General features: G+C 42.1%; 1 protein-coding gene across 6 annotated transcripts in view; it reads left to right on the forward strand.

Annotated features, from left to right (window-relative positions):
* Positions 1-13,818, forward strand: part of Ptpn13 (protein tyrosine phosphatase non-receptor type 13) — a 180,333-nt gene that overhangs the window by 50,263 nt on the left and 116,252 nt on the right. For all 6 annotated transcript variants that reach the window (XM_050155706.1, XM_050155709.1, XM_050155711.1 and 3 more), the window contains exons 3-5: positions 5,593-5,771; positions 9,596-9,661; positions 12,271-12,456. In XM_050155706.1, coding sequence (XP_050011663.1) covers positions 5,593-5,771; positions 9,596-9,661; positions 12,271-12,456 — 431 coding nt within the window. The remainder of the gene's footprint in view (positions 1-5,592; positions 5,772-9,595; positions 9,662-12,270; positions 12,457-13,818) is intronic.

Consider the following 13,818-nt stretch of genomic DNA (forward strand, 5'->3'; position numbering starts at 1 on the left):
GCAAGTTGTATAATTAGCTACTCTTGTACTAATTGACTGGATTGTCAACCTTTAAACCAAGTATTTAAACTTGAGGACTTTGCTAACTATGCGTGCTGTACCTTTAATAGACTACTGAGGGAAGGGACATTCTCTGAGGAATTTAATTCACGTCTCACAATACTTTGTTACTCAAATGTTTTATATTTCTAATATGACTTGTAGGTAAAAGATACAAAGATAAAAGAAAGAAACTCAGAACTCTTCTGAGACATGGAGAACACAGCGGTGTGATCCAGCTTTGGAAACTCTGGACTTGTCTGTGGTGTGCTCGCTGTTGTCCTCTGGGAGTGATGTGCTCACTCTCTGTCTTTGAGAAGTTTTATAATTTGGTACTGATGAGGCTGTTCTACATGAATTCCCCCCAGTCCTCACAGCAGCTTTGTGGGCTCAGAGTTGCCTTACAGATGTGGGAGGTGAAGGCAGGGACTAAGTTATTCTTAAGATCACAGTTCTGAGTTCTGAACATCAAGCCGAGGGCTTGGACTTGGGTGTCTTCTGCTTTGGCCTGACTCTTAACTGTTTTCTACTCTTGTCTAACTGTGTGAAGTGAACATTCTCTGACACTCTCTAACCTCGTGTGTGCGTAAGCTTGTGGCTTTGGATGATATCTGATCTGAGACTCAATACAGCATAATCTAAGTGCTGGAGACTCACAGGCTTGTGATAGCTTATATGAAATGCTTTTCAGCAGCTGTATCAGAAAACGTCAATGACATCAAATGCCTTTGAGGTTATTTTGAGTGTGCCTGTTACAGGGACACTCAAAAGCATGAGGACATTTTATTTTCAGAAAGTGATTGTTGTTCTGTCCTGTTTCATAGTGGAGAAAGTGACATTTAATAGTGGTAACAAAACTTAGGAATAAATAAGTTTTCTCATTTTATAATTAACCACTCTATTGTATACACTGTAATTTCAGTAGATCATAGTCTACCATAAAATGCTACTATGAGAAAGTGGCGAGCCAGTGACATGGCTCAGCAGATAAAGACACTTGTAAGACTGACAGTCTCTGTTAAAAAAAATGCAGGCGGAGGGGAGAGGCAGTGGAGAAGGAGGACGATGATGATGTGGAAAGGCCAAAATGAAGAGTAACTGTTTTAAGCAATTTTTGTTTAATCCCAATTTATATAGAGTAACTCTATCAAATCCTTCAGCGTTTTGGACAGTTACCTCTGCATAGAGTTGTGTTAGTGACCCTGCCACGACACAGGACAGGGGTTCTGTAAATTCTCCACTTGAGCCACTAGAGCTCAGACAGGAGCTCATACATGAAGTGTCTATTCTGATCTTAAAATTAGTCTCTGTTGCTTTTGCATTTGTTCCCTTATACCATGTTTATAACCTAATTATAATAATTTGCCTGGCTTTCTTTTTGAGACAAGACTCTTGCTATGATTCCAAGATGTTTTTAAACTACTAAAGACTGTTCTCAGACTCCAACCTCCCTGACTCCAGCCTCAGCCTCCGGAGTGCCAGGATTATAGGCGTAGTTTAAGGTGGAAATCTAAAGGAAATGCAAGCACCCAAGAAGAAAGCATGACTGTTGAGTGGTGTGTGTATGTTTTTTTTTTTCCCAAACAGAACACTGAAATATTCTCTAAATTGTTTCTTTATATATCAAATTTCTGTGTTTTTCTAACTTCACCTGCGGCTGCTTGAAACTCTGTCCCAGCAACTCCTCCTGTGGAATGTCAGTGAAAGTCTCCAAGTAGAACCACACTGGCTGCTGGGAATGTTTATCAGATTTACTTTTTCATAATAATAGCATTCTTGGAGTACAGTCAGCACAGGGCTAAAACGCAGGACATAACGCTGTAAGCTTCTGGAATCTACTTTTTAAATAATATTTTGCAAACATTCTTTGAAGGATCTTGAAAACATTTGTTTTAGATTCTTTCCTTTTAGTTGTCCGGAAGTAGGAATTAAAGAGTGGTCGTAGCCACAGCTCCTACACTCCCTCACGTGTAGGTTCACAGAAGCTTTTATAATTATTTAAGAATACGGTTTGTGGGGCTGGAGAAATGGCTCAGTGGTTAAGAGCACTGACTGCTCTTCCAGAGGACCTAGGTTCAATTCCCAACACCCTCATGGCAGCTCACAACTGTCTGTAACTCCAGTTCCAGGGAATCTGACACCTTCACACCAGTGCACATAAAATAAAGGTAAATAAATCATAAAAAACTAAAAAAAGAATACAGTTTGTGATTTGATTACATTACCTCAGGAACTTAGCACTTAAATGTCACATAGATGTTGTAGAAACCGACAGCGATGTGTTCTGTGGTCCTCCTGCCCCGGGTTTATCACATGGCCTTGTAAAATCACTTTGGAAACATTTGTGGCTTTTCTGTATGTTTTTAAAAGAGCGAGATCATGCCACCCCCCTCCACTTTATAATTCAGTTTCTCCATGTTTGCTATCATTCTTCTGCCAAAATTGCTGCTCTTCCCTCTCTAGACTCAATTTCCTGACTGTCTCTGAGCTGACTTTCTCTCTGGAGCCCAACCATCAATGGTACTCCTGTGCTCACTCTCATTTTAAACGCCACATAGGGTTAAAGAAGAAAGAAAGGAATTTTGTCTGCGTTGTGGTTGAGGTAATGCTTTTTATCCACAAACCACCTTTTGTATTATTATCTGTTTGTCAGATGCTTTATGCATTTGTCTTCTGCTTATTTATGTATATACTCTGTCTCCTCAGTAGTCATGGGGGGGTCTCATAGTAAATGACCTACAGTACTGATCATACTATGTTAAAACATGTAGTGGCTAAGATTATTAATAAACATTAGATATTTTATAAACATGCACAAACAGCAATTGTAGAAGGTGAAAGTTAAATACATATTTTTCCTATAATAGTAGGTGTGAGTAACCTTGGTTGTGTTGGTGAATGAATACATTTCTTCATTTCAAAGTGATAAGCAATAATGAGTTTTTAAAAACGATTACATTATGTATTCCTTTAATGATGCGGAGGCACAGGTGTGAGGTCAGAGGGCAACTTTCAGGAGTCAGAGCTCTCCCTCCACCATGCATCTGAAATTGAGCCCAGCCCTCAGGCTTGGCACCAAGCACCTCTACCTGCTGAGCGTCTCACCTGCTCAGTAATTTTTAGGTTTAGCCTCATGCCCCATGCCCACCCCAGACTGGCAGTGGGTCATTTCATCCTCGGGACTTTCTAGTTTAGTCTACCTGCCGAAGACAGGGTACCGCAGTCTGTGGGCGGAGGATGAGGCCAGCCAGCCCTCTTGTGAGCACTTCGACTTCTCGGTAGTGTTCATGCCTCTGTGTTTGCGCTGATTTTTAACAGTCTCCATTCAGAATGGCAGCCGATTTTCAGAAACTATAAGGACCGTCTCTAAACTAAAGGCTGTTAAGAACTGGCCCTGTGTGACCGGTAGGTTACCCATGCCCCAGTGGATGGGCTACACCTGCTTACATATGGTCAGCTCTAACTGAACCTGAGGATAATAATATAAGAATAATGACCACAATAGTAATAATGGTAAAGAATTTAGGAAGTCAGGAAGGAGACGGGCGGGTAGGTGCTAGAGAGAGGTAGGTGAAGGGAGGTGGTGAGGGGAAAGCATAGATAAGATCAAAAAATACAGCAGATGCATGTATGAAAACGTCAATGCGTAAATAAGAATACTATTTCTAAAAGAATTGACCTTTAGAGTTCCAGATGCCCAATTCAAGTTCAGACCTTGGTAGTGTGGAGCTGGACAAAGGCCATGAAGAACTGATAGCAGTGTGAAGACCTGCAGTGTTCATGATATTAGAGGGGAGGTGAGACCCTGTTTTCAGGGATTGCTGGAAGAAACATTCAGTCCCCATGGTGGGAATACCCCAAGACTCGGTCCTTGGTCTTCAAATCTCTTGACTTTCAGTACCACCCATTACTTCAGCAATCCCCCACAATGTAATCCAGCAGTGACATTACCCCACACTCCAAATCCAACTGCTTACTTGAAATTGGCCTTAGAATATTTTCAAAGGTCTCTGTAAGCCCCAAAGAAGAGTTCTCATTTCTGCCAGCGCCTTCCAGCTCCCTTGTCCAGCCTGCTATCCGTAGTTTCCTGTGTTGAGGCTGATGTGACATCATTTTTCAGTTACTTAAATCAAACCTTTGCACCATCTGGATTCTGCTCCTCCTCTCAAACTGTCTAATCTTCCAGGAAGTTCTGTTATCACTGACCTGCTGCTGCAGCCTGGCTGCTCAGCTCCGACTCCTTGCAGATAGGAATGCATTGGCTTCAGTCAACTTGTGTTTTTCCCTGAGTGGGCAATCTGAAAAGAATTCCTTTCACACTCCTTTAGTGTGTCTCAACATCTTAAGATTCTGAGTGATACCTCTGCCTAAGTTTTAGTAGAAAAACAATATGAATGTTGGCTGGAATTTATTTTTTATTTTTAAGTCATGTCTTAATTATTTGTGCGTTTCTATATACATGTAGGGTTTCTGTGCGCCACCGCCCATGTGCGGAGGTCAGAGGCCAGTTGGCAGTAGTTGCTTCTCTCCTCCCACCACATGGAACACAGGGATTGACCTCAGTGTGTCAGGCTTGGCAGCACGTGCCTTTACTCACCGAGCCATCTAACTGGCCTTGGCCTACATTTTTATTTAATTATGTGTAAATGTTTATGAATTTACAATACGGAATTTCCCTTTCGTGATGGCATTTTGAAACCCGAAGCATAAGAACATGAGTTTTGATTCCGAGTACTCATGTAAAAAATACAAAATAAAACAAGTCTGGTAGCATGCACCTATAACCCCAGCTCTGGTTGGCAGAGGCAGGAGGTTCCTGGGCAGTGCTGGCCAGCCACCATAGCCGGTCAGTCAGCCCAGGGTTGGTCTGCAGAGACAGGAGGTTCCTGGGCAGTGATGGCCAGCCACCATAGCCGGTCAGTCAGCCCAGCGCTGGTCGGCAGAGGCAGGAGGTTTCTGGGCAGTCCTGGCCAGCTGTCATATAGCCCATCAGTCAACCCAAATTCCGAGAGAGCCATAGAGGAAGATGCTGAAGGGCAATGTGTGCTCCTCTCCTCGCACACCCTACGTCCTTTTCTGAATCACGTGTTCTTAACTTTCTGATACAGCGTGTGCAAATAAGTCATGGGAAGGCCAGTGAACTCTTGAATTTATTCACAAGGTTTTATGCTTATAGATAGTGTCTTGAAATTACAGTTTTCACTGAGGACTCAAAAGAATCCTAATCAAAAAATGGAGAAGTACTGACCCTTCTCCTTTTCTGTGTATCAGTATAAGACAGTTGAACCGGGTTTAATTTTTATGACGAGTCTCTACGACCTGCCTTCTAGATGTAAGTGATGAAGCCAGATTAAAGACTTTACTGTGAACAGTGATAGTAGCTGTGTCTAGGAGACACCTGCTCTCATACCATATTCATTTCGTGATGAAACTGCACAGTAATATCTGTGCAGTTAAACTGGGACATCTATTGAGGTGGCTATAGTGTCTTCTAATTCTGATTTTAAACAGTTGTCATTTCTCCTCTTTTCATTTGGGGCTTACACCAACCAGTGAGCATTGCTGACCCTGCCGCCCTTGGCTTCATCATCTCCCCGTGGTCCCTGCTGCTACTGCCATCTGGCAGTGTGTCCTTCACAGATGAAAACATCTCCAACCAGGACCTTCGAGCATTCACTGCTCCAGAAGTGCTTCAGAACCATTCGCTAACTTCCCTCTCAGATGTCGAAAAGGTAAACACCAACTCTTCATTTATTGTGTTGTTGTTGTTTTGATAGAAGTAAAGGTAAACACCAACTCTTCATTTATTGTGTTGTTGTTGTTTTGATAGAAGTAGGGCAGGTCAACACAATGGGCTCCCTCACTCATCCATGGAAAAATCCTTTGAATTTCAAATAATCGTATGCTTTAGTGTGTTTATGTGTGTGTGTATAATACACAACTCAAGTGTATATATATTATTCAGGAAAAGATTTTGACTTGGGAAAAATGTTTTAAAAGGTGAATCATAAATAAATTCTGATGGCTAAAGTGTGCACTGTGAGGTAGACTGCCCAGAGATAAGGTGGACATGTGAGTCCCCAAAGGCTGTGTGAGAGTCTGTAGTTCATGCAAGGAAAATGGGGCAGCCACATGACTTTAAACAGGGAAGGGACAAGATCATACACATTTTCAAAATGCCAACTAAAGGTTAGGGAATGGATTGGCCAAGAACAAGGCTGAAGACGAAGAACTTTAAAGACTGATGTGCTGACCGGAAGCAGACATGGTGAAAACCAGCAAAGGCAGACAGATATAAAACACCGAATTAACTGCACACAGCATTTTGAAAATGTCTGAGGTGAATGAGAACTTCCCAGGACAACATCGATTTTTCTTTCCCCTGTGGTCTGTTCTCTGTAGGAAGCACGCAGGGGTAGAGAGACTCTCCGCACAGTGGTGCCCCTCTCTGCTCATTGCCTTTATCAGCCAGTGAGCCTTTCGCGCAGGCCGTCTCTGCTAGCCGTCCCTGTGTTCTGTCCCAGCGATCCCTCACCCGTGACACAAACATCACCACCACCTGGGAATTTGCTGCTAGTGAAATTGTCACCTGTACTCTTAGCATTAAGAAAGCAGAGGCAGGAGAATTGCTCTAAGTTTGAGGCCAGCCTAGGCTACCTGGTGGGTTTCAGGCCAGCCTGAGCATTTTTGCCTTACTCGGGCTAAAGTGGATAGAATAGGCCTCAACCCTACACAAAGAACTGCAGGCAGTCGAGGAGAGCTGGGAGAGGGAGAGGTGGCCGTCCCGGGGACAGATGAGCACACCAGCTGACTGTCCATTGCCAGCTGGTCATCCCTAAGAACAGTAACATTCTATAGCATGAGCAGGCTCTGTTTAGGAATATGTATTTAATAATCAACTGTGAAACAGAAGCCATGGATGTGAAGGAAACTGAGAAGGAACACATGAGAGAGAGACTTTGGAGGGGAAAAGGGGAGGGAGAAGTGGAATTATAACCTCAGAAATTAAAAAAAAATTAAAAACTATGAAAAAGAAAACAAGTCATTTGACATATTTAAGAAGTATAGCCAGCCAGCGATGGCACATACTTTAACCCTAGCACTTGGGGGAGGCAGAGGCAGGCAGATCCGTGAGTTCGAGGCCAACTTGGTGTACAAAGGGAGTTCCAGGACAGCCAGGGCTATACAGAGAAAACAATGAGTTTACAATTAATCTTTTATACCGAATCTATGAACAAATACTTTATGTGAAGCTTTTGAAAAGCTCCTTGTGCATAGCCTCTTGAAATGCAGCTGGAATGCGGCTTAAGAGATGCTGTGTGACTAGGCCGCCCGATGCTGCATGAGTCTTAGCCCCATTACCCTGAACTCAGCAGACATGTAGTGAACACCTTCTACTAGTTGCTGAGACGTACAGTCAGACTTGTAAGACAGGCTCTCTGTGGTACCAGGAGGTATTAACTGACTGCTTCACTGGAGATACAAATGAAATTACCTGTATCATCCTGTGTAAAAGAGTTATGTGATGTGTGTCATTATTCATATGATGGATGCCATTTAAAAATCATCTCTGGCTTAGCGCTAGTGGGCATTTTTATTGAAAAAGATAACACATTCTTGGTAAAATGAATAATGCTTAAGAAAATTTTGGTCACACACACAGACACACACACGGAAAAGAGAGAAAAAGAGAAAAGGCTAGGCCAGGTGTTGAAATGAGTCAGGATGAACGTAAAAGTCATTAGGAAGAATTTAGAATAAAGAAAAATATTTGAAAGTGGAGCAGTTTATGTAATGTCTAAACTGGGAACAAGTTTAGGCGGCCGTGTCAGAGCTAGATTAAAGTGCTGTCACACTATAAGAGTAGCGTCAGTGTTTTATTTGCACATAGGTTTTTTTCTACCATTTTCTAAAAAGAGAACTGGAAACAGGTTACAGAATTTAAAAACAAAGTTTAGAAAATAGGAACCGCCTAAAATACAGACAGTAAAATAAGAAAAACCTGAAGTAAGGTCCCCTCCACCCCTACTCCCCCATAGAAATAAAAACCCTCTCATGATGTTAGGCAGGGCTCTCTGGAGAGCAGAAGCCATAGGCTGTGTACTCATCAGGAAGGGGACTTACTTACAGACTGGGCTAGCAGTAGGGGCTGGGAAATCAGCAAGGGGCATCTGCACACTGGAGATGCCCAGAACCTCGAGGTTGCTCAGTCGCAGATCTGGTTGCCTCAGCGTCCTCAGTCCAGGGTTAAAGCCTGGAAATTTCCTGGACATCAGTGGTATGTAGTGTATGTTGGAAGCATCTTGAGCAGTGTTTCTCATCCTGTGGATTTGAACCCCTTTGGGGTTCTCAGCAGATCTCCTGCATATCAGATATTTACAACATGACTCATAACTGTTGCAAAATTACAGTTTTGAAATAGCAACAGAAATAAACTTACGGTTGAGGTCACTACAGCATGAGGAACTGTGTTAAAGGGTCACAGCATTAGGAGGGGTGAGAACCACTGACAGAATGTGCAGGCAGCCTTTTCTAGGATCCTTTACTAGTGTAAACCTCTGCTCTCTGCCTCCTGCTGACAGCACAAGCCCATCTCCTGCCTATCAGCCCTCTCTCTCCAGTCTTCCTAGAAGCGACCTGTCCGCACCACAGTAGGTTATTGTCTAGCAAATGACAGAAAAGTCCTTTGATCCTCCTCCTCCTGCTCCTCCTCTCCCAAACCCACAGATATGCTAATCAAAACTCCAGTTAGATTCTTCCCTAACTCTTCAGATTGGCAAATATCCAAATCTTATGTGGACACTCTTCTGTGTTACTAGTTGAATGAAAATAATAAAACTTTTCTACATGGATATATGATTCTCTCACTGTATGCGTGTGTATGTGTGTGTGTACGCATGCTGGGGGTTGTATACAGGATAGTTTTCACATAATTGCAAAACCAATTCAAGAGAAATGTCTGCATTTAAAATATAATGTTTCCTGGAACATGTCTCAAAGTTTGGAAAAGCCTTAGTAACTAGTACTGCAATAGGCAACAAAACCCTGTAGCAGTGAAAGGGACAGGCTCTCCAACAGTTAACAGACACATCTCTGTGGTAAATTCAAAGGCGAAGCTGCCTGGCAAGGTGGTGCACACCTGCAATCTCAGGGCTAGGGAGGCCGAGTTCCAGGACAGTCAGGGCCACACAGAGAAACCCTGTCTTGGGTGGGAGTAGTGTGGTTGTGGGGGTGGGGAGAAGCAAGGTTTGTAAAGTACATTTTAAATGTTATGTAAAGAGGATTAAGAATGTCTACTCACATTTGCTTAAGTTTGCATGAAGAGACTCAGTAAAAGCTGACAAAATGATGACTCATTGAAAGTGGACTCTGAATGGCAACAGGAATTCTGTGTTTACTCTTTTTTTATTTTAAAATTCCTATGCTTTTATGTAAGATGTAAAATGATTTTTCTCCAATTATATGTTAAACTTTCTTGGGAGCAAAGGAAGTATACTACTTGTTAAGTTTTTTATTTTACCATAAGGTAATTTTTGTAAAAAAATTCTATTCCTAGATCCATATTTATTCTCTTGGAATGACGTTGTATTGGGGGGCTGATCATGAAGTACCTCAAAGTCAAGTAAGTGAAGCTTCACATTTGTGATATTTTCATATTGATACATATTTACACGTTTTACAGAGCCGTTTTGTGTGGTTGTGTGTGTTCTCCAGCATGCTGCCGGGCACACAGGTGTTTTATACTGTGTGTTGTTCACATGTGCACAGTCAGCGTGTCAGAATGAGCTAACAGAGAGTGCCGGGACTAACAGAGTGAGTGCCGGGTTGTTCACGTGTGCACAGTGAGAGTGTCAGAATGGGCTAACAGTGATACATTGTTCACGTGTGCACAGTCAGCGTGTCAGAATGGGCTAACAGTGAGAGCTGATGAACTCACTGAAGATATCCTAAGGATTGTAGCAGTCACTGCCAAGATTGAGTGATGGAGCCGGACGCTCCCCGGAAAGCTCAGTGACTAGGCGAATCCCTCATTTCTTATCAGCCGCTGGTTTAGGATCAGGGTGTAAATGTCTGGTGAAGTCAGTCTTGCACTGACCATAACAGATCAGCAGATCTGTCCCTGTCGCCTGTGGTAGCAGAGATGGAGCCTCTGGCCCAGTCAGCCTGTGGTAGGGAAGGCAGGGGCTCTATCCATTTCAGCCCTTTGAGATAGTGGGGAGCTTTTGTTAGTTTTGGGCTGTTGGCATGTCAGAATTCCACTTCATGGCTTCGAGTGTAGCAGAAACACATGTGAGGTTAACTCTTGGGTCTTGGATTTAGATCATTGGGCCAGTTTTAGTATTTTTTTCTTATTCCTAAAATCTCCTAATTAAAATTTCATTTAGGGTGAGGGAGAAGGCTCAGACAGGAAATTGCTTGCCTCAGACGCATGGCAGCCTGTGTTTGGATCTCTGGCACATGCATGAAAGCAGAACGGCCAAGCATATTTGTAGCCCTCATTCCTGGGGGATAGGAATAGGCAGATTCCTGATGCTCACTGGTCAGCCATGGGACTGATGGGTGGCTACAATCTTAGTGGGAGAGCCTTCCTCAAATGACACTGTGGAAGTGGATAGTACAAGACACCTAATATACACATGCACACACATACCTGTGAGAGCACTCACATAGCACAAAGACCACACACACATAGCTGCGCACACACACGCATGCACATACCAAGTAAAAGGAAGAAGATGAGGACAAAGAGGAGGAAGCAAAAGCTGGCTTTATTTAGTCATTTAGAAATGCAAAAGCAGATTTTGTTGTTGCTGTTGATTGTCCAGAATCTCAAGCTTAATTCAACTTAGCTCTATTTAGTTTTTCTCTTTGGAAATTTTTGTTTATTTTCTTTCTCTCTTTAGTTTCAATTCTGTAAATACATATGAGAAAGTTGTTACTGGAGATACTGATGTCATTTGTCATGTGATATAATTCACATAAAATGTAGTCTAGAGTTAGCATTTCGTGTTATTTTCTAATAACTGGAAATAAAGTCAATATAAGTGATACAAAATAATATAAAGTCATACTTTATACCACGATATAGAAATTATCATAAATCATTACCATTTTAGAAATGCAAGTATTTAATGTGTATATCTTGTATCATCAGAGAAAACACTAGAAGTGAGGCTTGCTCTTAGCCATAGCTGTGGAATTTACTGGAAGGTACAGACAGCTAAACAGATAATTAGAACATAACAAAATGAATGCTTCATTAGTAGAAAAAGGCTGGGTCTTCACGTTAGATCCCAGGGTGAGAACTGGTTTTTAAAGGAAATTGCATCTAAGCTGCGACGGAAGGGGTAAAGTCATACTTGAGTGGATGAGTTGCCAGTTACCCAAAAGCCTTTGCTAAAGTTTAGACATGGACAGCAGTGGCTGTCCAGTGTGTACTGTTATTAGACTTTTAGTCTGTTACATACATTTTTGGAGGTACTGGAGATTGAACCTAGGACCACACACCTTCCAGGCAGGTGTTTCACAGTGAGCCACACCCCCAGCCCAGCACTATGCTTTTATATTTTCTCTTTTTACTTCTTGGTGAATAGTGATGCTAACCATCTTTTTATGTGCTTATTGGCCATTTGGATGTAGTAACTTAAAAGTTAATTAACAAACATAATTTCACATTCTGGTTTCTGTTTCATCAGATAAATGAGAACCCCATTTCATTTAGCTGCTCTTGAGTCATTTTAATATCTAGACTCTTCCATCTTATACAAATATCAAATTATATAGAAAAATATATCTTATGAATACCGAATATTGAAGCACTATCTCTATTTCTCAATATATTTAACTAATCAAAGAAGTTCACTTCTGCCAGGCATAGTGGAGCACACCTTTAATCCCAGTATTTGGAAGATAAGGCAGGAGTCTCTGTGAGTTCTAGATCAGCCTGGTATATAGAGACAGTTCCAGGTCAGCCAGGGGTGTGCAATGAGACCCTGTCAAATAAAAACAAAAATGGAATCTGCCATTTCTTTATTACAAAACCAACGTTTTTTTTTTTAAATTACACTTTTATTTAGGAAGCCATGTTAACTTCCTTCTATTAATATAGAAGGTTTTGGGGTCACATGGGTCAGCCAGACATAATTGCCAATAGAAAAGAATTAATTCATTTCCTCCAAACATAATGCGTGATTCCTGAGATTCCTATAATGGCTTTTCCTTCCCTTTCAGCCCATCAGGCTGGGAGACCACCTCAACAGCATCCTGCTAGGCATGTGTGAGGACGTCATCTATGCTCGAGTGTCCGTGCGGACTGTCCTGGATGCCTGCAGCGCCCACATTAGGAACAGCAACTGTGCGCCTTCGTTTTCCTACGTGAAACAGTTGGTAAAGCTGGTTCTAGGAAACATTTCTGGGGTAAGCTACAGTTGAAAACATAGTCATATTTTGAAATTCAATAGCACAAGTTTTTTTTTTTTTATAATAGCAGCTTTTCAAAATTAAGGGTGAAAAAGGAAGTTATAATAGTTTTAATATTCATTGTTTACTCCAAATAGTACTTTAAAATTCAGAATTCTATGCAGTTTCCCACATTTTATGAAAGCCATCCATTTTTAAAGAACTTTGCCGGAGGAAAGATTGTAGAACAACTACGGAGTTGTCATTCTGGGAGTCCTCTGCCCTTCCCTAGTTTCCCCTCTGGTCTCTTCTGCAGAGCTCTTAGCAGATCATTGTAGTCGATTGCCTTGAGGAAACGCATTGATACACAGAATGAGTGTCAGAATTCTTACCGTGCTTCCTATTTCTAGACCTCTTTCTTGCCCCTCACTTGTCAGGATCCCTCTAATCCTCAAACTTCTCCCCATTCTTGGGTGGGAAGGAGTCTGTGTTCTCTTGCTGCTTGAGTCTTCGGTGCCTCCCTTTTCTGTCATCCAGGATGTAAAGAACTAAAGAGTAAAATCCGTGTATAATAATCGCATCTCTGCTTTTGTCCCTTAAGCTGTTCTGTTCTGTTCTCTCTGTCGGGGCTGTCACTGGTGTCTGGCTTTCTGGCTGGCGCATGTCCTTACACACTCTTGCTCTCTGGTGTCCATTGGTGCTCCTCCCTTCGCTGGCCGGGCCCCGGATTTGGCTTCCTCTTAATTCCTCGTTCTCAGGAGGTTTAGTTCCTCCATATTAGCCAGGATACTGTCAGGTTAACGGAGTATATACATACTCCACACACTTTGCCAGTTGCTGAGAAATGAACTCAGCTCTCCTAAACAGATGTGAGCTGTCCCCACAGAACCTTAAGAGTCTGTGCTGGGAAGGGCTGATGGGTGCAGTTCTCTTGCTATGGCTGCTCCCATTCTATTTAGTTTGTTTCAGCTCTGTATGCTCATTTAAAAAACACAGCTAAAGCTGCTAAAACGTGTGATACATGATAGAGACATGGTTGGAAGCTTCTAAAAAACATGGGTAATACATGATAGAGACAAGGTTGGAAGCTGCGTGGCTCTGACCCCAAGATCTTGCCGTTCCCTTCCACAAGTAGCTATTGTGGTAGCACTCCAGTGCCTTGGTTCTTCTAGTATTAAAATATATTTACTTTCAGGCTATTGTCATTTTGCTAGAGAGATGTCCGTCTACCCTCCCCAGCTCAACAGTATCCATGCAGACATTTCTTTGGATGTCTCCTTTATTTTTGTCAACTGTTAAAACAGTGTGAAAAATGTCAGTATCAGACTTTGCATAGATCCCATTGGAAAACCTTTTCGTCATAAATAAAAGATGGTTGTT

Source organism: Alexandromys fortis, unplaced genomic scaffold (genome assembly GCF_014885135.2).
Source record: "Alexandromys fortis isolate MF-2015 unplaced genomic scaffold, M_Fortis_MF-2015_v1.1 scaffold_87, whole genome shotgun sequence".
NCBI classification, from domain to species: Eukaryota; Metazoa; Chordata; class Mammalia; order Rodentia; family Cricetidae; genus Alexandromys; species Alexandromys fortis.